The 27165-nt window shown below is 40.9% G+C and overlaps 1 protein-coding gene across 8 annotated transcripts in view; it reads right to left on the minus strand.

The window, feature by feature from the left end:
- Nucleotides 1-27165, minus strand: part of BBS9 (Bardet-Biedl syndrome 9) — a 513046-nt gene that overhangs the window by 377576 nt on the left and 108305 nt on the right. For all 8 annotated transcript variants that reach the window (XM_075921764.1, XM_075921758.1, XM_075921760.1 and 5 more), the window contains 2 exons: nt 14109-14290; nt 5968-6047 (listed from right to left, as the gene is read on the minus strand). In XM_075921764.1, the coding sequence (XP_075777879.1) occupies nt 5968-6047; nt 14109-14290 (262 nt within the window). The remainder of the gene's footprint in view (nt 1-5967; nt 6048-14108; nt 14291-27165) is intronic.

Here is a 27165-nt window from a genome sequence, read left to right on the forward strand (position 1 = left end):
CTTGATTTAGTCCTAAGTGGGGCGCAGGATCAGGTCCAAATATAACTGGACCACTTGGAAATAGTGACCATAATGTAATAAAATGTAACATCCCTATGGTGGGAAAAACACCTCACCAGTCGAACACTGTGTCCTTTATTTTCAGAAAGGGGAACTACACAAAAATGAGGAGGTTAGTTAAACAGAAATTAAAAAGTACAGTGACAAAAGTAAAATCCCTGCAAACTGCATGGAAACTTTTCAAAGACAGCATAATAGAGGCCCAACTTAAATGTATACCCTAAATTAAAAAACACAGTAAAAGAACCAAAAAAGTGCCACCGTGGCTCAACAACCAAATAAAAGGAGTGGTGAGAGATTAAAAGGCATTGTTTAAAAAGTGGAAGTTAAATCCTAGTGAGGAAAATAGAAAGGACCATAAACTGTCACATTAAAAATATAATAAGAAGAGCCAAAAAGGAGTTTGAAGAACAGCTAGCCAAAAACTCAAAAAGTTATAGCAAAATGTTGTTTAAGTACTTCAGAAGCAGGAAGCCTGCTAAACAACCAATGGGGCTCCTGGATGTTTGAGGAGCACTCAAAGTTGATAAAGTGATAAAGTCATTGGGGGGAAACTAAATGATTTCTTTACTTCTGTCTTCACAGCTGAGGATGTTGGGGAGATTCCCAAACTTGAGCCATTCTTTTTAGGTGACAAATCTGAGGATTGTCCCAGATTGAGGTGTCATTAGAGAGGTTTTGGAACAAATAGATACATTTAACAATAACATGTCACTGGGACCAGATGGCATTCACCCAAGAGTTCTGAAAGAACTCAAATGTGAAATTGTGGAACTATCAATAACTATGGTTTGTAACCTATCCTTTAAATCACCAAACTAAGTAAATGGGCAACAAAATGGCAAATGAAATGTAATGTTGGTAAATGTAAAGTAATGCACATTGGAAAAAAGAATCTCAGCTATACATACAAAATGATGGAGACTAATTTAGCTGTAACTACTCCAGAGAGAGATCTTGGAATCATTGTGAATATTCTCTGAAAAAAATCCACTAAACATGCAGAGGCAGTCAAAAAAGCAAACAGAATGTTAGGAATCATTAAAAAAGAGATTGAAAATAAGACAGAGAACATCTTATTGCCTCTCTATAAAAACATGGTATGCCCACATCTTTATGATTGCGTACAGATGTGGTCGCCTCATCTCAAAAAAAAGATATACTGGCAAAAGATCTATCTGGTTTCAAGATTAAACTAGATGGGTTTATGAACGGGATGGTTTGATGAGATAACATGATCTTGGTAACTAATTGTCCATTCATTATCAGTGGGAATAGGTCAATGGAGGGATGATAGGAGTTACTATAGAGAACTTTCTGGGTGTCTGGCTGATGAATCTTGCCCACATGCTCAGGGTTTAGCTGATCACCATATTTGGGGTCGGGAAGGAATTTTCCTCCAGGGTAGATTGGCAGAGGCCCTGAAGGTTTTTCGCCTTCCTCTGTAGCATGGGGTACAGATCATAGCTAGAAGATTCTCTGCATCTTGGGGTCTTCAAAGTATTTGAGGGCTTCAATATCTGAGATATAAGTGAGAGGATTATTCTGGGAGGGGTGGGTGAGATTCTGTGGCCTGCACTGTGCAGGGGGTCAGACTAGATGATCATAATGGTCCCTTCTGACCTTAAAGTCTATGAGTCTATTGGAAAAGATTCCGAAAAGGGCAGCAAAAATGATTAGGGGTTTGGAATGGGTATCATATGAAGAGAGATTAAAATTACTTGGACTTTTCAGCTTAGAAAAGAGGAGACTAGAGGTGTGTCTGCACTGCACTATTATTTCAAAATAATTTTGAAATAACGGACGGCTTATTCTGAAATCTATAAACCTCATTCTACAAGGAATAATGCCTATTCCAAAATATCTATTTTGAAATAAGGTATGTGTAGACATTCCACTTATGCTATTTCAAAATAACCCCACCCCAGGGCCATTCTCAGTTAATCCTCCCCAGTGCCTCCTGGGGTTCTAAATTGAGATAGCACATCTACATTAGGGAAGCCTGCCTAAGACTAATTTTGAGGATTCCCTGCAGGGTAGACATGTTATTTCAAAATAAGCTATTTCGGAATAGCTTATTTCAAAATAATCATGCAGTGTAAATGTACCCTAAGAGAGGATATGATAGAGGTCTATAAAATCATGACTGCTGTGGAAAAAGTGAATAAGGAAATGCTACTTTCTTGTTCCCACAACATAAGAACTAGGGGTCACCAAATGAAATTAATGGGTAGCAGGTTTAAAACAAACAAAAAGGAAATTTTTCTTCACGCAGCACACAGTCAACCTGTGGAATTCCTTGCCAGAGGATGTTGTGAAGACCAGGACTTGAACAGGGTTCAAAAAAGAACTAGATAAATTAATGGAGGTAAGATCCATCAATGGCTATTACCAGGATGGGTAGCAATGGTGTCCCTAACCTCCATTTGTCAGAGGCTGGAAATGGATGATAGGAAAAGGATCACTTGATGATTACCTGTTCTGTTCACTCCCTCTGGGGCATCTGGCATTGGCCACTGTCGGAAGACATGATACTGAGCTGTATAGACCTTTGGTCTGGCCCAATATGGTCGTTCTTATTTTATTCTGCAGCTAAACATAGCAGTTTGCCATAGATATCCAAAAGTAATATAATAAATTAAACATAAAGGCAGCAGTCATCAGAGGCCACATTCTGCATTCTATGATGCTGGTGCACAGGTAAAGTAGTAGCTTATTAGTTGCGCAGTAGCATGGTGATATTCCTGCTATATCTAACATTCAATGCAAGGGAGGTGTTAAGTTATTGCCCCTACTAACACTCCACAGTCCCAAGGAGACAACATCTTCCAGCACAGGTGAGTGGCCAGTCACCCAGTGACATTTCCAACATACTGTAATACTCCAATATACTGTTAATTTTTAGAAGAGCACCAACTTATACTCAATCATGCATTTACACATGTATCTCATCCAGAATTACTTCTGATATCCTGTCCTGGCTGGCAGCATCATGGAAACATTAAATGCCTTGAAAAATATTCCTGCTTCCTCTTCCAGCATTGGGTTTTGAAAAGGCAGATTTGTAATAACTAGAATAACTCTGGAGCATGAATGGTTTTCCAGGTCCCATGTCACACATTCAGGGCTGGAATGACACACAAGACAGTCCAAATATTGCTTCCCAGAAATTTTGATTTCTGTCTTTGGAGACTACTGATTAATTTGTGAGTAAAGCTTCTTATGAGTCAGCAAATTCCCATCTATAAATAATGACAACTTGTAGGTATTCTGGTAAAACTAGTCTCTCACACTGAAAAGTGCCACATGACCTGATGATTCTGAAGGTGGAGGAAGGGATGAGGAGTGCTGAAGTCAGTGGGAGCTGCAGGTAAACAAACATGTGAAAAGTAGGCCATTAATATTAAATGATATTGTGGGGTTTTGTGTTTATTTTCACTCAATCCCTGGATAAAATAGGATTAGAGTATAACAGGAGTGGGCAATCATTTTTGATGGAGGGCCACACCAAGATTGTGGAAAATGGTTGAGGGCCGCACTTTTCCATGATATTAAAGGAAGAGGTGCGGGGTCTGGGATGGAGGTTGGGTGCACAAGGGACTTGGAGTAAGGGATTTAGGTGCAGGAGGGAGAATGGAGTCAGAAGGAGTTTGGGTGAAAGAGGCAGTTGTGACCTAGGGCAAAGAACTGGGGTGCAGTTTTGTCATGTGACCTACAGTAGGAGGGGACTATGATCTTGGGCAGGAGATTTGAGTGCCAGATCTCGGAGGGGTATGGATGCAAAGGGAATAGCAGGGCAGGAGTGGGGGGCAGAAGGTTGGAAAAGGGAGGGGCTAGGATGCCAGAGGCAGGTTCTGGCCAGGAGACTTATCAGCCTGCAGCAAAACCAGCCTTCCTGCCTGCAGAGCTAAAGGCTTGCAGAACTTAAAATGTTTTTGCCTGCTCGACCATGTGCTTGAGTGAGTAACTGAGCAGGAGGGTTGCGCTTCCTGGCTTCCTGTTAGTCAAACAAGCAGCTCCCTTTGGCCAGTTTCTGCATAGAAACTGGTCAATGGGATTGTGCTAGGGGCAGAAGCAGCATCTGAATCTTCCCCCTTTCCCTCTGGACTCAAGGAGAAAGCGCCCTACAGCTATGTTTCTGAGTGGCATGCAGCTCCCCTAAGGCTCCCCACTGACTCCACGGGCCAGATCCAGCCTGTGGACTGTATTTTGCCCAGGCCTGGTTTTTAAGTAAAACTGACTCAAATTTGTGTTCCCTCTAGCTAATATGTCATCATGAGCAATAAAGATTCCGCATATTCAGTTCTGCCCTGTGTGACCTCACAGTCTTCTCATTCTGCCATCATTTACATTTGTGAACAATGGAGCTGACTGAAGATCATAGTGTAATACAAACGAATTTAGCTGTTGAAATGTACAGGTTGCATTTTGCTGGTCCACCATTCTTGGGACCTGACTGGTCCCCAACGAGGAGCTTTACCGGACCTGGGAAATTCTCTCTTGTCGTGGCAAGGCTGCCACTGAGCTTGGGCTCTGGCTTCCCTCTGCTGCTGCCTCAGCCCTATGGGGCTCTCCCTGGCCCAACTGCAACTGCTTGGCTCTGCGGCCTGGGCCAGGGCTCTGCGTCCCAGGCCAGAGCTCCCCAGCCACTAGAGCCAGAACACAGCTGGAGCTCCACAGCCAGGGATGGGGCCAGAGCTTCCTGGCTGCTGCTGGGGTCAGACCTCCGTGGCCAGGGCTGGAGGTCCACAGCCATCGCCAAGCTAGAGCTCCCCAGACTCTGGGGCCAGAACTCCCCACCATGCCGTCTGTGCTTCCCTCCCAACACACAAACACACACACACTTCTCCCAGCTGAGTTGCTAGTGTCCCTTATGGTGCTCTTGCCCCGCCAACAGACCTCCCTCTTCCTGGGCTCTGGGTTCCAGGAACATCCATAGTCCATGCCAGACCAGGGAGTCCTGGTTAAGGGAGGTACAAACTGTAGTTAATCTGTAGATGTTGTGGAAGCCAGAATAGGATCCATCTCTCTCCCCTAGCTGTATCTTCTTGCAGCACTAACTGCAGTAGTAAAAAGCTGTGGTAGCTACCAACTAGACTGAGTTCATACAGGACTCACATTTAGAGTATCAGAGTAGAGCATTTTTTTAAAATATTCTATAGTCATTTGTGAGAGCAGAATCACATTTTGAAGAGCAAGAGCATGGTCCCTGCACTAGTTTTAGAAGTTTAATTCTGGTCATATGACACAAATGAAAGGAGAAAATAGATGTCAAATTACTCCCTTGTGTGATTTCTCTGCAACTGTACTGAACTACTACTGGTAGTCTTTGTACAGTGCAAAGTAAAAACACCAAGAAGGTCATCAAATGACCCTTATTATGATTTATTTAGTTTCATAACATAGGGCAAAATACAATTTTAATAACATACTGTTAAAAGTTGCAAATAGATTAATATTGCCATTTTTATGTAGTTTGCAAAATTGTTTTTTTAAATATTAGTAAGTAGCTGAACCCACTTGGCTACAACAATGATCATATTCCTCTCTCTGTTTTCTCATCTATTAACGAGGAGCAATACTTACCCATCTATCTCAGATGAGGGATTTTGAGGATTAATATCTGTACAGTGCTCTGAATATCTAAAGCACTAAGTATTATTATTATTATTATTATTATTATCTTATTCTCAATTTACTTTTAATGCCTGAGCCTAAGGTCATTTCCTTGTGTATATTTGTATAACTGTATATTCCCCAAATATCTGAGCTGAAGTCATACAAATAATTCTATGGGTCAAATTCACTTCTCATTATTGCAATAAATTGCTGTTTCAGAGACGTAACAGAGCAGAATATGGTCCCAAATAGGTTTTGAAAGACTTTCCTATTTATAAATTTACTTACGGAAATTGCATCTAAGTCAGATGAAACTTCGGCTGTGATTCTCAAATCATCACAATCTTTTTCAGATTTGGGCAAAATGTCTGCAAGAAGAAAAAAAGACTATTTCTAAAGATTGCTTGCAGTTCTATTCCTAAAAACAATTTCTACAGTGAATGCCACAAAGCTAGGACAAAGTGCACTTTTATTTTTTAATTAAAATATTCCAAAAGTAGAACCTACAGCAAAAAGTTCATCAGTAAGAATGTGAACTTTGGAGGCATCCCAAGTGTGTTTTTTCCCAACCAAGTAGAACCCTACAAAGGTGACATGTTTGAAGTCCATGAGTCTGCCCCGATAGTGCTGCTTGGAGAGCCATATGTTCCAGTTCACTAACAATAATGCTTCAAGTTCCCAATAAAATATTCTGTTATTTTGGGATATGAGAAAGTCAGTAAAAAATAATCTGTACTCATTAATTGCCTGAATGTACCATCAAGCAAATTTTCCAATTTTTTTTTTTAAGGATTCATTTCAGTATCTATTTAATCCTGGATGTCTAATAGATTTCCTTATTTCCTGGTTCATGGATGACAAAGCATTTAGACAAATAACAGATATTTCAACAACCCCTTAATTATGACTCTTAAGGATTATGAAGACAGTAAAGACTTAAAATACTTGTTTCATCACATACATTGCTAATATATTGATACTAACTAAGACTGAATCTCTTAAATAAGCAAAAAAAAACCTGTGAAGTGTATTGCACACACATATTCTAATGGTAAAAATGCCAACATTATAATTATCAACATATTTAGACAGTGTACCTAGGACACGGTTTTAGGCTTAGTACAGTTATGCTATAAAATGTATCTTTTTCAGTTTCCTCCACACAGAGGGGCTATCTTTGGTTTAAAAAAAATTTCTGTTAAGTTTGATTATCAAAAGATTATTCAAGGCTTTCAGAGATCATCTTTAAAGATGAAGACTGGTAATTACTCTTTATTTTCCATATATTTTAAATTTGCTATGTACAGTATACCAATTGCCATACTTTGATGTGGCTGCTAGTCCTAGGCCTGGATAAAATGGGCAGAGTTGAGCACAAGGTTATCCACCTATTCTTGTAAAACAGTCACCGGTTTTAGAACCAGGACCTGGCTACCAATGCAGTAAAAATGGTTGCTCAGAAAGAAACACTGTCTAACCCTGATGAAGGTTCCCTGGTCAAAGATAGTTTCTGGAAACAAGAATCCTGAAAAATGTGACGCTAGCAGAAAAAAATTGAAGTTGGCTACTAGACATGAGAACAATGTTTCAAACATCAAATATCTTGCAGATCATGAGAGAGATGGACAACTATAGACGCAAAATTCTGGGCATCATCAGTGAGAGCAGTCTGACGGACATAGATAAGATGGGCTTTTGGCAACACAAGAAGCAAGTCATTTATTTATGCTGTAGAGACAACAAACATTCAGAGAGGGCAGTAGTCCTTATGAAAGATTCTAGAGAAAAATCACTTATCAACTGTGAAACTATAAACCAATGCATCACATGCATCTAACTCCAAATCAGATTCCTAGAGACAGTAATCATACTATGCTATACTTTCACAGAGGAACATAGCAACAAAGATCAAGATGACAGAATGACAAAACATGACATACTCCTTATGATGGCAATTTTCATGCTAAATGAAATAGGAGGTAACAGTCAAGGAATGGAAAGATCAATAGGGAAGCAAGTGTGTGGAATCATCAATCCAAATTGTGAGAGATCATTGAATTGTGCTTGGTGTCTCACATTCTTTTTGAAAGCACTCTATTCCCTCAAAACACATATACAAAGAAATATGGAATTTGCCAGACAATAAAACAAAAGGAAAAAAAAACATAACCAGATCAACCACATCTGCATTAGCTCAAAATTCAGGTCTTCTGTCCAAGACATATGGGCATATGAAACAGCAGATGTCAGCAATGACTGTAATCTTTGTATTGCTCAACTGAAATTAAAATTGAGAAAGTTCAACATAAACAAAGTGGCCAAAAAACCCAACAATACAAAACTGAAAAACAAATCAGAGCTGCAAGAAACTCCAACTTGAACTAAGGAACTTAACAGAGACACTGGCAAACAACATACACTCGATCTGAAAGAAAGGACAGTGCTAGGGACAATGTGATTCAAACTGCAGCAGTCACTGTTGGATAGCAACAGAGTAAGAACTGAATAAACCAAGAGACAGGGCATCTCACTCAGGAACGAAAAAGTACTGAAAAGAGAATTCCTGAATGGTAAGTCCAATGAAGTACTAGAAAAAGCAAAGAAGGAGTACAAGGCAAAGCAATAAAAATGATGCATGAAAAGATAAATGACGAAATGTTCAGTACATAACAGTTGAATCTGAAGCTGATGCTAGGATAGGAAATCACAGAGACATGTACCAAGTGACTATAGCTCTGTATGGAGACCTCAGAATATGAAATGGGTAAAATAAAAAGGAAGGATGAAAAATGCTTACAACTGAGACAGACCAGAAAGGTAAATGGGCAGAGCATTTCAAAGAAATCCTTAATAGCTCAGTCCCATTTTAGCACCAGACTTCAATGAATGCAAACCTGAGCATCCTTATATTAACTTTAATATAATAAAGGTGTCAGGAGTAAACATCACAATCAAGAAGCTGAAAAATAACAACGGGGAGAGAGAATCAAATCACAGCAGAAATTCTAAAAGCATTTGATACCATCACCTTAACAAAAACTGACAGAACTGAGCAATGTAGTGTTGGAACAAGAAATTCTTTGTGACAAATTGAAACATGGAATCATTGTCAGAATACCAAAAAGGGTGATTTTACTGATTGTAGCAACTGGGGAGAATTCACACTATCCTTTGTTGTAGGAAAAGCCTTTTGTAGTGTGATAGGACACATACTGAGAGGCCATGCATGCAAAGCTTTGAGGAGAACAGGCTGCATTCAAGTCCATGAGATCCTGTGTAGAATCATCACTGAAGAATGTATAAGTGATAGAAATGTAGCCGTATTAGTCTGGTGTAGCTGAAACAAAAAACAGGACTATGTAGCACTTTAAAGACTAACAAGATGGTTTATTAGGTGATGAGCTTTCGTGGGCCAGACCCACTTCCTCAGATCAAATAGTGGAAGAAAATTGTCACAACCACATATACCAAAGGATACAGTTAAAAAAAAAAATGAACACATATGAAAAGGACAAAGCAAATTTCAGAATAGAAGGGAGGTGGGGGGGGGAGGTAAATGTCTGTGAGCTAATGATATTAGAGGTGATAATTGGGGAAACTATTTTACCCATTACAAAGATAGCTTCCCCAATTATCACCTCTAATATCATTAGCTCACAGACATTTTCCTTCCCCCCCCCATCTCCCTTCTGTTCTGAAATTTGATTTGTCCTTTTTATGTGTGTTCATTTTTTTAAAACTGTATCCTTTGGTATACAGGCAGTCCCCGGGTTACGTACAAGATAGGGACCGTAGGTTTGTTCTTAAGTTGAATCTGTATGTAAGTCGGAACTGGCGTCCAGATTCAGCCACTGCTGAAACTGATCAGTTTCAACAGCGGCTGAATCTGGATGCCAGTTCTGACTTACATACAGATTCAACTTAAGAACCCCAGGCATCCCCAAGTCAGCTGCTGCTGAAACTGATCAGCGGCTGATTCCAGGAAGCCCAGAGAAGGGGCTTCCTGTAGTCCGCCACTGGTCAGTTTCAGCAGCGGCTGACTTGGGGACGCCTGGGGCAGAGCAGCTGGGGTGCTGCTGGGTTGGTCCAGTAGCGCCGCCGCAGTGACCAGCAGTGACTGAATCAGGACGCCTGGGGCAGAGCAGCTGGGGTGCTGCCGGGTTGGTCCAGTGGCGCCCAGAGTGGCGCTACGGGACCAACCAGCAGCGCCCCAGCTACTGTACCACAGGCGTCCGGAGCAAAGCCGCAGAGCACGGGGGCAGCGGGACAGCCCAGACGCGCCGTGGCTGTCCTGCTGCCCTCGGGCTCCATGGCTTTGCTCTGCTTTGCTCCCCATCCAACTGGTCTGCAGACCAGGGGGACGGGGAGCAAAGCGGCGGAACACGCAGGCAGCGGACAGACCAGGGGGACGGGGAGCAGAGCAAAGCAGAGCAAAGCCGCGAAGCACATGGTCAACGGACAGCCCAGACACGCCTGGGCTGTCCTCTGCCCGCGTGTTCCGCCGCTTTGCTTCCTCTCCCTGGTCTGCTGGAGACCAGGGAGAGGGAGGGCCCCGTTCGTAACTGCGGATCCGACATAAGTCGGATCCGCGTAACTCGGGGACTGCCTGTATATGGTTGCAACAATTTTCTTCCACTATTTGATCTGAGGAAGTGGGTCTGGCCCATGAAAGCTCATCATCTAATAAACCATCTTGTTAGTCTTTAAAGTGCTACATAGTCCTATTTTTTGTTTGAAGAATGTATGTTATGGTAAGTTCCCCTCATTGACAATTTTATTCATTATCAGAAGTTATTTGATAGCCTTTAGAGACATATACTGTGGACTATTTTTCAGTACTACAGAATCTCAGCAAAAGTTATATCATCAAGGCCATGTACAGAATTTCTAAATTCCTTATAAAGGGAAGCAACCATATAAAGTAATTCAACATAGACACTGAAGTCAAATAAGGCTGCATATTACCTCTGCTGTTGCGTGGATTACCTCAAACTGGGTAATGAAATATACATAAAAACTGGTATAACAAGGGTAGATGACAAATCTATAAGACAGACTTTACTGATAGTATTGTGGTGCTGAGTGTCAGCCTCACAGATTTACAAGTAAAGACAAAACGGCAAAAAAAAGGCCACAGACAAGGTTCAAAATTAGTTATGCTAAAACAAACATCGTAGAAAGCTAGATATCAAGCAGTATCATGACATGCTTGATAGCAAACATATCAAGAAAATAAAATAGTTCAGCATCAAATTGGGAAAAGGATCTCTCAGAAAGGAAGTGACATCAACATATGCACAACATTTTCTAAACTTAGCAGTGGACAGAAATCAAACACAATCTCAGTACCAATTCTGATGGTGAAAATTTTATTATATGGTCATCTGTATGTTAGTAACTGGTCAGAGACCACAAATCCACCTCACATTAGAGCATCAAACAGCTGTCAGCTGAGTGTTGATACCATCAGCAGGGCTGAATTCAAATGAACGTTGAGATGAGTGTGAAAGGCTCCATTCTCAATCATCTGAACCATCAAAATCGATATACATAACATAACAGTTAAAGGAATAAAGAACACAAGACCATTTCTCACACATGAAACCACAGGACAGAAAAGTTAATGGTTCATTTTAGTTTAAAGGTTAAGTATACAGTAACTCAATGACTAGCTATGTTCCAGAATCTTTGGTATTCAACTAGCCCTGATTAACAGTTTAAGACATTTTTCAAAGATAAGGGGGAAAACCCTAAATTTAACCCACAACATATAAAAATAAAAAACATTTATACTCTCTCTATTGACAGGCTTCTGTTGTAACAGCGATATCCTGAGAAGATTTACACGCAATTAAAATGAGATCAAAACCTCACCAACACATTTCTCCACAATGAGGTAAAAATTCAGGAGACATGATTTAAACATAATGGTGCACACCTTGCAGAGAAAATGCAAAACCAGATCTTCCAATTTAGTTTTAATTGATTAAAAATAAAACAAATATTCACAGAAAATTTCTCAAGTTGTAAATGTTTCATGTATGTACAATTATTGATTCATTTGAATTAGAAAAGGAATAAAAAGGTTTTGTTCTCTTGTCTTCTTAATTTATTTGATTGCTCGTGTTCTTAGAACAACATGGACTGAATCAGGCCACACAAAAATCTGTGCATCAATCGTACAGTTACTATGACACACAAGGTTTTTGTTTTGTTTTCTCTCCATTCCTTCATCAGTTTGGTACTGGTAGCCTCACCTCTCCCCCTAACCCCCCAAAAAATCTCCTAGTCACAATGTTCAGACACTTACAAGGAGATATATATATATATATATATATAGTAAATCAGGCATTTTAATACTGAAAGCATTATAGCTTTAATTTTTTATTTTTTTAAATTTTCTAAGAGCAGAATAATTTGATGATAACCAAATCATCATCATAATGGTCAAACTACATACAATAGCCTAAATTTCTCAGATTCATTTTCTTTATTCTAAAACTTGTAGAATCAGCCTCATACATCCATAATGTGCATGTACTAGGAAGCAAGCTTAGTTTCATTTCTTATTTTCCTTGGCTTCTGATTGTGCACATTTTTTATTTTGCTACTTGTTTACCATGTACACACACAAAAAAAACCACCCAGGAATAATTTCTTTATTGTATTGTTAAGAATTCATTTTCCCAACCCTGGTAGACACTGAAAGGTTTTTAAAATAATGTCTTTAACAAGTCTAGCTGAGACTATTTTTTAAAAATTCCCAGTAAAATTGTATACAGGCAGTCCCCGGGTTACGTGGATCCAACTTATGTCGGATCCCTACTTACGAACGGGGCTTTTCTCGCCGAAGAGGACGCGGGCGGCGGGACCACCCAGACGCGCAGCAGTCCCGCCGCCCGCGTCCTCCGCAGCGAGAAAAGCCGCTCCGCGTCTCCCTGGTCTCCTGTGGGAGGGGGGTGCAGCTAGTGCGCCCCCCCCCAGGAGACCAGGCTTTTCTCGCCGACCAACCCAGCAGCACCCCAGCTGCTCTGCCCCAGGCGTCCCCAAAAGCAGCTGGGGTGCTGCCGGGTTGGTCCTGCCGCGCCAAGGGTCGGCGCTACTAGACCAACCCAGCAGCACTCCAGCTGCTCTGCCCCAGGCGTGTCCGATTCAGCCGCTGCTGGTCAGTTTCAACAGCGGCTGAATCTGGACGCCTGGGACAGAGCAGCTGGGGCGCTGCCGGGTTGGGACCAACCTGGCAGCACCCCAGCTGCTCTACCCCAGGTGTCCCCAAGTCAGCTGCTGCTGAAACTGATCAGCGGCTGATTCCAGGAAGCCCGGGGCAAAGCAGCTCTGCCTCGGGCTTCCAGTAGTCAGCCACTGGTCAGTTTCAGCAGCGGCTGAATCGGGGACACCTAGGGTACCCGACTTACGTACAAATTCAACTTAAGAACAAACCTACAGTCCCTATCTTGTACGTAACCCGGGGACTGCCTGTACTTGTGATCTCCAGGCATGATAACTGAATAATTTAAAAACTCAGCTATTAAAAATATATTCTGGTACAGAACTGTTTCCAAACAGTGTGCCAGAAGTAATACTGCATTTGGTCAAGTAATTAGGTGTGCATATAAATTCTACAGTTTGAAATTATCACTTTTTAGTACGGGGCAACACATATGATAACTTCTTTACCACATTCAAGTACAGGGTGTCCCCACTATAAGTCGCCTCGATATACATCCATTCCACACTAAAGTTGTTGACATTTGTAGGAACTGATGCGTTATTAGTCCTCCCATTCCCTGCTATAAGTTGTGCGAAACACCCCTCCCTCCTTTCCCAGCCACGGAAAAACAATTCCCCACTTTAAGTTGATTCGTTATAAGTCCACGTTTTTTGGACTGTATCTTGAACTGATAGCGAGGACTGCCTGTATTATTGATTTTTAAGGTGATAACAGAAATGTTATTTTAACACAATTCATTCTTTGTTAATTTCATGAAATTCTAGAAATCATGTTTTTAACGACAACAAAAAAACAGAACTGGCAATACTTTCGTTCTTTTAAGCCTGAGATGTGCACTACATTATATTTGTGAAGTTACAGAATTTTTCTTGCTTTTTTATAGAAGACTATACCCAGTGTTTTTTTTATGAAGCACACCACCAATAAACATGCTCTGAGATCGAACATAGAACTATAGATTCCAACATGTGCAATAGTAACAAATAGTCTATGTGTCCAAGAGCCACATAGTTTGTGGTTTGTTTTTTGCACATTTGTAATTAAAAAACCGTGAAATGCTTTGACTTGTATACATTCAATATTTCATTTCTTGCACGCTGTAAGTATGGTCAAAGTAAAGCAGAGTATTGAAAAGTAATATTTAAAAGTTAGGTGGTAGTGGTATTGTACAACTATATGAAGAATGGATGTACTGCACCTTGTGTTTTTGTGGACTCCTTAATGATTTTCTGAAGCTCTTTCATTTCTTGGTCAAGTTCTTCATAATTTATTTCCCTAGATTCAACCTTGGGAGCCTGGAACAGAGAAGGATCGGTACCAAGGTAGGAACACTGTAAGTGCCCACTGTCACTCAGCGTAACTATAACACCCTTCAAATCTCTGCATAAAGAGAGATAAAAATTCATTACGAAATTAAGTAGCAACTCACAACGAATTATAAAACTCTATAAGGTTATTCTCTGATACTGTTTCTAAAAAATTGTCTGCTGTCACAATAACATTTTAAACAATTTTTTTAAGATCATTGACCAAGGGGGAGGGAGTGGAGACATGTTATACTCATTATTAATCATGTTTATTGTGACAGTGCCCAGGGACCAACCAAGAATGCCATCCCTACCCCCATTTTAGGCACTGTACAAACTAGGCATGTAAACATCTTGTTAAACCAGTTAACCAATTAAGAAGGGGGACAGATGAAGGTTACACTCCAGCCAGACTAGAGCAGCCTCCCCACTCATCGCTGGACTGGACCTTAACTTGCCTGTGGCTCCCCCACCACAGACAGGGACTGCACCTGCCAGGCTGGAGCAACCCTACCTGCAGGGCACTTGGGCCTGTTGCAAGCAGGGGTTACTCCAACCTGGCCAGAGCAGCTCCAGTCCACTACACACAGATACCTTCACAGGGCTGGAGTAGCCACCTGTCCATGGCAGGAAGGGAGCTGCTCCAGTCCCCAGTAGTTAACCTTAACCAGTAAGCCTCACCCCTTAAGGATGAGGTTTACCAGTTAACCATTCACATCCCTAGTACAAACATCAAATAAAATAAAGTCCCTGACCAAAAGATCTTAAAAACTAAATACACAAGACAGATGCAAGGTAGCAGAAAAGGACAGAACAAACAAAATAAATAATATGATGGTTGCAAACATCATGTTCATTTTGGCTTTGTTTTATTAAATCCTTTCAGTGGGATTAGATTAGAAGGGGACTAGTTAAATGCAATGACTAAGGAAAGGAAAGAAAGACAATTTGGTGCAAGCAGCTGATTGCACCTTGCCAGTCTCTGGCAAGATCCTATCTGCAGTTTCCTTCCCAAATATCAAATAGCTGAATGGAGAGGAACATCAAACTGTGGTCTCTATGTCTCCCCAAGAGATCTTGCTTGCATTGTTCTGGGTCCGTGGATATTGGTCATGTGGGCCTGACTGGGCCCCATTTTACCTTCTCCTCACCCCCAGAGCAGCAATACCTGCTTGAACTGCTTTCTGCAGAACTTGGTTTCATTTACAAGTTTGACACCTGGAATGGGGGTCTGAACAAAGACCTGAACTGGATAGACTGCTACGTTCCACACCCTAATGACATAAAAATCTAACCACCGGATACTTAGAGTCCACTCTATTAGCCTCATTTAGCATGGGTACTCTGACAATATTTTCCCCCATTTTTTCCCTTCTCTTTCTCTCTTCATCCCCTCTCTTTCCCTGCTATTTATTTGTACCCTGGTCCCCTTAACTCCATTAATCTGAAGAAGTGGGTTGTGCCCACGGAAGCTCATGATACCATCTACATGTTTTGTTAGTCTCTAAGGTGCTGCAGGACTATTCATTGTTTTTTAAATTTTTTCAGTTACAGACTACCACAGCTACTGAAACTTCTGCAACCACTGTATATTTTTGTCTGTATTTTGTTCTATCTAGTCATGTACCCTACACATAAAACATCTTTGAAAAGTATTTAATAAGTGATTGGTAATTAAAGGAAAGCTGTCACCCATTCTGCTGTTATAGGTAGGAAGAGGACTTCTCAACATATACTTAATAAATCAGGAAAGTGATCTTGTTAGTCTAAGACAATAATAAACTAGTTCCTATTCTACTTGTAAATTGATTTCAGATACAGAACTTTAAGGTTCAATATTTTTAAAAATCATAAGAAGCCACCCTCAGCTTAGCTTGCAATATATCTTTATATGAGCCTAGGCTTCTGAAAAACAGACATTGCCATTGATATCAAACATGACAGTTATCTTCCGATGCAGAGAATTGGATGAAAATACCAAAAAGTCAGTTCCTAGAGTCAAAGCTTCACTGAGATGATCAAGGCTCTTGTATCTTCCCAATGTAGTAGATAGTCCTAGAAGATTCAGTATACAGTACCAAGTTCATGCTTTAACATTACTTTTAAGAAATGACAACTACTGTAAATCATGTATCTGATAGCCATTTGAGAACCTACAGTGATCTACATTCCATAAAATAATCTCTGGGTTTGTAAAAATAGTAACCTAAAACTAATTGTATTTTTCTAACTGAAGTCTAAGCATTTAAACATACTACAAAGTTCAAATTTACACTTTTTTTTAACCTTTGGTTGTTTTTTCCCTAGGGGTGGGGAGGAAGCAGAATGTGGAGAAGGAAAGAAGTTATTTATGGGGGAAAAATAGGACTAGGACTAACACAGTAAGGGCACATCTAAACTGCGGTGGGCCATCTTCCAGCATTCAATGGGTCTAGTAGGGACGTGCCTAACTGAACATTGAGGGTGCCCGGTCAACATTGGAATAAGGGAAGTCAATGGGAGTGTTTTTCTAATCAATTTCCCACAGTGAGGATGGCACCCAAACTCCGCTTAAGGTACATCTACTCCAGCTGGAACTGCGTTTCTCAAGCCAACCTTGCCCCAGAATGTAGACCTCCCCTAAGTGTTCTAGATCAATTCTAGATCAATTCCATTACTAACAATGAAGCTAAGTCAATATAAATATGTTCAAAAGTAGCCTCTGAAACAACAGTTCTCCCTAGGTACATTTATGTTTTGTCAATTATGTGTTTTACTGACATCTAATTCATCAGCTAAACCAAAGTTTCATACATAAGTCAGTCACACATCTTAAGTATACTTCTGCAAAAAGCAGTTTGCCTTCACATATCCAGGTTTTGGTATGTCCTCAAGTTACACACAGAAAAATCATAAGCACAATTTTACAAACTCACTTGAGAACTTTTGAATATTTAAACCTTGAAAATAAAACAATGCCCATTTTGGTCAACTGTTCTTTCAGCTGTTAAGTCTTTTAAAGCTGCTATGGCTCAGAAATGAAGGTGTTATTTTAAGAAAGCAGCATAAGCAAAATTTTTCCTTTTTTTTTTAAACCTAGTTTTTTTAAATGACTATGTTCCTGATGGATCCTAAAATCTATTATGCTTCATATTTATTTAAAATGAAGTATCTACAATTATATGAAAACTTTCTTAAGGATTTTTCTCTTGTTGATTCTTTCTATACATTTGTGGGTACATTAATATGACAAGAGGGATGTATCTAATGAGTTGTAGGAAGTGAATTATGATGTATTAATTTTTCTGTTGGAATGTTAGTCATCCAATCACATTGCTTTATTTTCTCAGGCTTTTAAAATATTGTTTAAAGAAGTATTTAATAGTTTTATAGCAGTTTCCCCACAGCTATTGCTCCCATACAGTATCCTGCAAAGGCCATTACTTCATTTGGAACATATTCCACTCAATCTGCAATTTTAATTATTTATTACGTTTCTATTATTGTAGATTGTGTTACTATACACATATATCATACAACAGTCAAAGTAATGCTGAATCTAAAGGGACACTTTAGTAGTGAAGAACTCAAAATATGAAACAAATTATTCTGGTATTTAAAATAACATTACTGAACAAAGGAACTCCTACACACACATGGTAATAATTTGAAAATCTATCTTTTAGTGGATTCTGCATAATAATAATGGCATATGTTTTTGTAGGTCTTCTCTTACAAAGCAAATGGGTCACAACCTATTTTTTAACAGATTCAAATGCTTTGAATACTTCCAGTCATACAATACCAAATCAGTAATTCAAATAGCTGGTTTAATAGTATTATAGATTTAACTACACTGATTTTTTTATTTAAACACAAACTAAAACACTACTCCATCACTTTTGCCAAAAATCTATGTTTTACATTTTTTAAATATGTAAGGGTATGTCTACACTACCCCCCTAGTTCGAACTAGGGGGGTAATTAATGTATGCATACTGAACTTGCTAATGAAGCCCAGGATTTGAATTTCCCGGGCTTCATTAGCATAAAGCCGGCGCCGGCATTTTTAAAAGCCGGCTAGTGCGAACCCCGTGCCGCGCGGCTACACGCGGCACGGGCTAGATAGTTCGGACTAGCAAGCTATTCCGAACTATCTGTACGCCTCGTGGCTTGTTAGTCCGAACTATCTAGCCCGTGCCGCGTGTAGCCGCGCGGCACGGGGTTCGCACTAGCCGGCTTTTAAAAATTCAAATCCCGGGCTTCATTAGCAAGTTCGGTATGCATACATTACCCCCCTAGTTCGAACTAGGGGGGTAGTGTAGACATACCCTAAGAGTTTAATAGTCAATATTACTTATTTTCAAGTAAGTCTTTTAAAATTTACAGAATCAGCCTTATTCATTTGAGTGTTGTATTTGTAAATTGCTAAATGAGAAAATACAAAGAAAATGTTTTGTGGTGTTATGACAATCGAATACAAGTTATTAATTTAATAAATTAATTCCTAGGCAATACTTAAGGATTTTGTGTCTGATCTCAGACTTTGAGGCTAGAAGCAACTATCAGGATAATGTAGTGTGATCTCCTACATATTGCAGGCCACAGAATCTCTCCCACCCAACTCCTGTCATAGACCCCAATGTCTGTCTGAGTTACTGGGGTCCTCAAATTGTTAATTAAAGACTTGAAATTACAAGGATCCACCATATTATATTTGCAAAAGACTGATACCCTATGCTTCAGAGCAGTGTTTCCCAATTAGTGCTCCGCGGAACCCCAGGGTTCCATGAAGCGAAAGTAAGGGTTCCGCGAGGAACCGGCACTCTCCTGCCCCCTCTTAAACAGACAGAGCTTTTTTGCGCGGGACTCTTCTCCCCCCCCCCCTTGACAAATCGTGCTGGGGGCCATTTTTTTTAGGCAACTCTAGGGGTTCTGTGGCCAAATAAAATTGGGAAACACTGCTGCAGAGGAAGGAAAGTCACCAGAATCTCTTCTAATCTAAACTGGGGGTAAATCTGTTTGACCCCATATAGGGCAATCAGCTGGACCCTACGCATATGGGCAAGACCCCCAGTCCAACACCTGTCCCCTGGTTACAACATGGGAAAGAAATAGTTAAGCTCAAAGTATGCTTTGTGCACCAAGGCCTAAGGAACCTGACTTCAGGAGTTTCAGCCAGAGAGGTGGTTCAGCAGAGGAGGGAGCTTAGGGGACACAGCAGCCCCATATTCCCTGGTAGCAGAACCGAAGGCTGGAGTGAGGGTGTGTGAAGAGAGTGCTAAGCCCTTGTCCCAGAGACTGCTATGGAGCCTGCATGTTCTGGATATGAATAGGCTGAAAATCACTCCCCATTCCTACCACTCCACAGCTTAACTGAGAGATGGTGAGGCTGTTCTGTGTCAGTGCTCTGTGGGGATTTGACACATGCAAGGCTCAGCTTTCCCTGGCTAGTTTCCCAGGCCAGTGGGTCTTTGGGTTTTCTTGGGGCACCGGCCCAAGAAGAGACAGTGGAAGAAGGAAGGAGTGTGCCATCCAGAGCCAATAAGCTCAGTGCTCCCTTAAAGGGCAGTTTCTCCATGCAGCGCTGTGAGTGGAACACGCCCCATCAGAGGCAATATGGAAGAGCACTGTGCTGAGGTGAGGGGGAGCTGAAGGAGCAAAGCAGGCAGAGGACAGTGAGAGGGGAAGCATGTAAAAGAGCTGATGGGTGAGTACTGGAGGCAACATGTAACCAGTTCCCATCTGATACCTGCCTGGACTCACCAGCCACCACAGCCAGTGTCAACTAGAAACAGGTTGGGGGGTGAGGGTTGGAGGCTGTGGGGCCAGAGAGCCAGCACACAGTGGTAGCTGTGCTGACAGACCCACAGGGGGAGCAGCCGGCCCTGTGCACTGCATTTTTACCTTGCCACCAGCCTTGCGCATGCACCCCCACTGCTGGTCACTGAACACTCCACCACACACACAGCTGATGGCCAGACGGGTGGCAAGCAGGGATCCGGTAGAGCAGGGAGACAGAAAATATGGGACAATTTGCTCATTTTTAAGAAAAAGTCAGGATATCTGCAGGTTGGAGATTAAGATATGGGATTGTCCCTTTAAAACACATAACATCTGGTCACCCAACTCTTCCTCCACAGTATTTGGAAGCAGCTCTGAACCCTTCTCTCCCACTTAGTACAAAATGGCTGCTGTGAACCCTGGCAGAAATGGTGGGGGGTGCACCCATATTTTGACCCATATGTCCACCCATATTTTGCCTTACAAAGATGCCATGTCAGGTATGAGGAGAGGTGGGTCCATCCGGGGGCCCAGCCAGGTGTGGAGGGTGGAAAGCCCCAGGAAGGAAGGGCTGGGTCAGTCTGTCACACCTCCCAAGTCCATGTCAGAGAGTTGTATGGGAATGAGTGTGTGTCATCCTTTCTCGTTTGAGCCGTTAAGCCTAAGTAAACCTAAAGATAAGATGGGAAATAAATAGAATCCAATTACATGGTATTTCTTTTTAATTTGGGCTTAGTCAACTTCATGTTAATGTGAATGTTTGTACAACTGATTGACACTGAACTCACTTGAATATGAGTAATTTTATCAGGTGTCCCATATTCAACATACGGAAATATGGTCACCCTAATAATGACTACTTATTTTCCCTTTGCTTTTAAATTTGTATCCAATGAAAAAAGTCACCCTGTTAGAAAAAGAACACATTATAACAATGTAACATGCCACTGACTATAGTTAATTTTACATCATTTTTAAATCAGCAGGATTTTAATTTAGTCAAATGCATTCCTTCCAGAAGGAGTATGGCCTACCAGTCTCCAAATATTTCAGAAAGACAACCATTTGTAATTTATGAAACATACAGGGAACATTACTTTTACTTTACTTAATCATGTGCAGTTGTCTAGTCCTTCAAGTGGACAAATATGCTTTGGTGTACAGCCACTTCCAGTGCACAAGGATAAGAGGGTCTGCAGAGCTACTCTAGAAAGTGGGGGAAGTGTAGCATAGCTATGCTGGCAAAGTGACGAACAAATCAAGCATGTTTTATTCTCATTCAGGAGCAGCAAGGAGACCAGGAGAGAGGATTTCAATTATCCAACTCACAATTCTCCTCCTCCACCTCCTGGGCAACTCTATTATTCTCGGTAGCTTAACTAACAATCTATCCCATAACTAACCCTTTCAGGATGAAAAAAACTATAAATTGTGCAGCTTCTGGTATTAAAGGTTACTATGTATTCAGATTTTTAAAAATAGGTATGTTTTAAGATTGACAAACCTGCAAAGTAAAAAAAGACAGGAAATTCAAAGCCATAGATAAAGTTTTAAACTGTTATTTCTTTTTTGTTTCCTTGTCAATATGAATTAAGAGGTAAGGTTTTAATCTTTCAAAAACTAATACAGATGTTGAGTTGACATTTAAAAGTTAAAGCTCTGAAATAGAATTCATTCAGCAGAAAGCTCACAATCTCATCATCATGTTTTAGATTATCACACACTGCTTGGGAACACAGTAGTTGTGAATGTTCTCTGCATTAGCAGAAGTGACAATGGATATGAAGTTTGATAAGTAAGTATAAGGATTTTAAGCAAGAACAGAGCCTCCAGTCTAACCTTGCAAGAAACAGTATAAAATAAAAATTATAGTGTGGGGTCCTTCAGGATAGCATGGTTACTATCAGGCTATGTCTACACTGGCATCCCTTCCAGAAAAGGGATGCTAATGTAGACTTTGGAATAGGCAAATCCGCGGGGGATTTAAATATCCCCCGCGGCATTTGCATTAACATGGCTGCCGCTTTTTTCCGGCTTGGGGAAAAGCCGGAGAAAAGCGCCAGTCTAGACGTTATTCTCCAGAAAATAAAGCCTTTTCCGGAGGATTTCTTATTCCTACTTGAAAGTAGGAATAAGAAAGTAGGAATAAAAAATCCTCCGGAAAAGGCTTTATTTTCTGGAGAATAACGTCTAGACTGGCGCTTTTCTCCGGCTTTTCCCCAAGCCGGAAAAAAGCGGCAGCCATGTTAATGTAAATGCCGCGGGGGGTATTTAAATCCCCCGCGGATGTGCCTATTCCAAAGTCTACATTAGCATCCCTTTTCCGGAAAGGGGTGCCAATGTAGACACAGCCCCGGTGAAGAGAAGATCAAGAACTGTGCCATACTTAAAGCAAACCTCCCATTGCCTCACCTTTTCATGTTGCTGGGTTGGGAAAAGTAGCAGCAGAGGCAGCAAGGAACAGGTGCAAACAATCCTATGCTCTGTCTTTGTGGCTAGCCCCACAGCAAGCAGTATTCCCCTTATCTGAGCCTCATCCTCAGCTGCCTACAGTGTGTGATGTAGGGCCAGAAGTCTCCCATTGGAAGCCAGAGGTATTACAGCTTCCAGAAGTGTCCTCTAGTGGCAGCATGTGGCAATGCAATCTATAGCGACAGTCACCATGGGCTACAGCTACACTGTAGCCTTCTTCTGGAAAAGCTTATGCAAATGAAGCACGGTGTGGAATATCGCTGCGCTTCATTTGCATAATTAATTAGCAACTGCTTTTGCGCAAGAGGCTTTTGCACAAAAAGGAGCTGTGTAGACGGCTCCTTTTTATGCAAAAACCTCTTCTTGAGCAAGAGCCGTTCTCTTCCGGAAAAAATGAGGAAGAATGGCTCTTATGCAAGAGGAGGGTTTGCGCAAAAAGAAGCCGTTTACACAACTCCTTTATGCGCAAAAGCCTCTTGCGCAAAAGCGGCTGCTAATTAATTATGCAAATGAAGTGTGGCAATATTCTACGGTGTACTTCATTTGCATAAGCTTTTCCGAAACAAGGCTACAGTGTAGCCATAGCCCATATGTAGTACTTCCTTGGTGGATCTTAATCCCATTAGTCCCCAATATCAGTACCTTCAAAAAATATCCTTCCTCTGTTGTCTTCCTAGTCTTCCTCTCCTATAAAATTTAATCACTACACTCTATGCATTTTTGCTATTCGAAATTCACAAGATAATGTAAAATATTGGATTAGCAAAACATTCACCATGTTTGAGAGTTTGATTAGAAGAAAAACCTAATTTAACTGCTGATAACGTTTTAATTTGAAACAGTATCACTAGCAAAACTAAACTAGCTATAAATTAGCCAAGAAAAAGGATATATTGTTTAACAAAAAGCAGCCATGATGAAAGCACTATTATGTTAATACATTTTACCATAAAAGATACTATATTCTTTATGAGCTACAGATGAGTTAGAAGCACAATATAATAATTACATTTCAGAAAAAAGTTGAGTTTTCTAGATAAAGTTCTACATGAGACAATGTAAGATACAAAGAAAATAAATTATGCATTTAACAAATAAAGTTATAATCTATGACTAGTGCAATTACATCCTAGGCACTTATCTTGTAAAGACTCATTGTATTGCCTATGGTAATTTATCCAGTACCACTCTATACGGTTCCCAGTCTGTTCAAACTGGACCCCATCACTGGATCCCATTTGCATCTATGTCACTTAGATATGAATAGAGTCTAGTCCCTGTTTCTAGCTCAGTGTATCAGGCTCATAACTCTTCCCTGTGGGCTTTTCTCCACTTACCAGGAGATTGACACTACTGATATTGATCTCCTGGGGTTCAATTTAGCGCATATAGTAAGGACCCACTACAAATGACGGCTGATTGCACCCCCATCAACTCTGATACTCCACCAGGTCACAAGGAGTAAGGGAAGTCTATGAGGGTATGTCTACACTACCCTCCTAGTTCGAACTAGGAGGGTAATGTAGGCATACCGCACTTGCAAATGAAGCCCGGGATTTGAATTTCCTGGGCTTCATTTGCATAAGCGGGGAGCCGCCATTTTTAAATCCCCACTGGTTCGAACCCCATGCAGCGCGGCTACACGGGGCTCGAACTAGGTAGTTCGGACTAGGGTGCCTATTCCGAACTACCGGTACACCTCATTTCACGAGGAGTAACGGTAGTTCGGAATAGGAACCTAGTCCGAACTACCTAGTTCGTGCCCCGTGTAGCCGTGCTGCACGGGGTTCGAACCAGCAGGGATTTAAAAATGGTGGCTCCCCGCTTATGCAAATGAAGCCCGGGAAATTCAAATCCCGGGCTTCATTTGCAAGTGCGGTATGCCTATATTATCCCGCTAGTTCGAACTAGCGAGGTAGTGTAGACATACACTGAGAGAGTTTGTCCCATTGGCGTCTCACAGTGAGGACTCCATGGAAATCCAGCCTAAGGTACATCAACTCCAGCGACACTACTCACATAGCTAGGCTACTTATCTTAGTTCAATTTTCTCCCCTAGTATAGACCTGGCCCTGACACTCTTCTTTGGGTTATGTGGAACAGCAACCTAGGCACCCTTGACCTCGAGACCTTCTGATCTTCTCCAGTCACTTATAAACACTATCCCAAAGCTCCACCTAGGCTGTGGGTTCTCTAGATTCTAATTTAACTCTTTTGGGGACAACATGGCAGAAAAGAAATGAAAACAAGCTTAGCAAAAAACGTTCCTTAATCACAGAAAGTGTACTCTTAAACCACTGAAGTTACAGATCCTTGAAACAATGCAAGTCTTGAGACTCAACCTCTCCTACTCTGATCTCACTCTTTCCTGTGATGCTGAAGTTTGTCAACGTTTCAGGCTGTGTAGAAGTCTATTCTGCCATTTACAGGCAATGACTGACTAGCCTGCATACATAATCTTCCTATCCAAGTGCAAACAAATGAACATCATACCTATGGGACTGAGGGTGGAAAACCCACTACAATCTACATACACCACAGACTACAGTCGGAGATAATGCCATGCTCTTGCAAAAAAAACTCAGGAACCACCTTATCGGCATACTATACAAGAAAATCAAGGAGGAGCTCTCAACATTAGAAATTGTCATAAAAAAAACAAGCTTCCGCACACACTCCCTCTTTGTCGGACTTTACTAAAACTCAGCAAACCACTTACAAGGATCACTTCATCTCCCTTCAGAAGAAAAAGGACAATAAACTATCCAGTCTCCTACACACCTCAGGATTTCTCCTTCCTGGTACTTTAAACTCACCTAGCAACATTGTCAACCTATCCAACCACACTTTTAGCCCGGCAGAGGAATCTGTCCGCTCAAGGAGTCTCCTTCTGCCCCACCACCCCTTCAAATATGATTCAGTTCTGTAGAGAACTGGAGGCCTATTTTTGCCGCTTCTACCTAAAGGAATATTTCCAACATACCGAAGTACAGCACACTTCCCCTTCCCCTTCAATCCTCGCCTCCCCCCTCCCCTTTGTCCTCTTCGTCTTCTCTTTTTATGGCTGCTGTTCCCTCCCTTGCGCCTGCGCTGGCGTCCTGTGCCCGCTTCTCTTCCCCGCCCTTGGCGACCCCGCCTGACCTGCTTCCCACGACGCCTGTGCCGGCGCTGCAGCTCACGGAGTCCAAGGCGCATGCACAGCCCAGGGACGGGCTGCCGCTCACCGGCTCCGCTTCTGCCGCCGGCTTTGATCTCGCACATGTCCAGTATTTTTTGGGCAGAGGGCCCAAAAACCGGACTGTGCAGTAGAAAACTGGACACCTGGCAACCCTACTTCAAACACTTTTTCAGGGTTGGACAACTGTCCGAAATGCAAGTCTAACTTTGTTGAAATTCCTAATTTGGTTCAGATATGTACTATTCTGTCACAATACCAGCTGCTTATATTCAAAGGTCATCAGATTTTAAAAAAAGCTAAAAATATTAAATGTAGGATTCTTTTCAATAGACTTCTTCAAGCTTTTGCTGCAAAGATCAGGCTTAGAAAATTGCCTTTTATTTTCTTTTTTAAAATAAAAGCTGAAATGCTCACTCAAGATAGTAGCAACTGGGGCTTTAAGGAAAAAACACCACATAGCATTCAATTTAATCAGCAGAGTTGACAAAATGGCATATGTTCTTTACACATTACAAATTTAGTCCCATTTAAGTGTTCAAGTTCTAATTCTCCAGAAAGCCCTCAAGCACAAGAGAATTCGCATACATGTAATTTTCTACAGGCTCATAGCCCTACTTCGGTAAACAAATACAATCACGCCATATATTTTGTAGCACTACAAACAACATAAAACTATCTTTTCAAAGTAGCTTTTAAAAATGACAATATTCTGTACATCTCTATTTAGCATGGTCGTAATTGATGAACAATTTAAATTTAATCACTTTTTCCTTTCCAAGCAAAAATTTCCTGAAAGTGGAATTAGGTGTAAATGTAGAGAAAGCTTCTAAAAATCCTTGCCTGAGCTGAGAAGTTAAACACAATGTTTTTTTGCAGAATACTCAAATTAAAAAAATACAGCATTCAGTTTATATTGTGTGTCATAACTGGCATCACTTCTATTATAGCACCACCATGCAAAAAAAATGGAAAATCTTTCAGTAAAATTATAGACTTTGATTCCTGCAGTTTTCTTTCTATAAAATCGTGTAATGTGTGTTAAATTTTGCCATTTTTATATGGTGATGCTTTAGCAGTTGTGGTAGCTGTGGTGATGTCAGTTATAGTAAGAAATAACAGATGGGTTGGAGTGAAGAACAAAGTATTTTTCTAGCATCTGGATGGCTGTACTAACTGAATAAGTGGTGCTTTTATTTTTAACTCCACCCACTACTAGCTATTTTTTGATTGCATTTTTACATCTTTTATATTTTCATTAATCTATAATCATTCTTCATATTTTTCTCGTTAACTACAGTTCCTGTTGCCTTTGTGGTGTTTGCAGACACACAGCTGCACACAATGCATTCACCTAACCACACAGTCCACTACATTTATGCAGTATAAAACAAGTTATAAACTTTAACTTTGAATTTTGCACATTTTCTCAAATTAGTAACACATTTTTAATTTTATTTTAAAAATTATTGGAAGCGTAAACTCCATAAAACTCAGAATATTTGATTTTTTTTAAACTGATGGTTACACTTCATAGT

This window comes from Pelodiscus sinensis, chromosome 2, assembly GCF_049634645.1.
Source record: "Pelodiscus sinensis isolate JC-2024 chromosome 2, ASM4963464v1, whole genome shotgun sequence".
Taxonomy (NCBI): Eukaryota; Metazoa; Chordata; order Testudines; family Trionychidae; genus Pelodiscus; species Pelodiscus sinensis.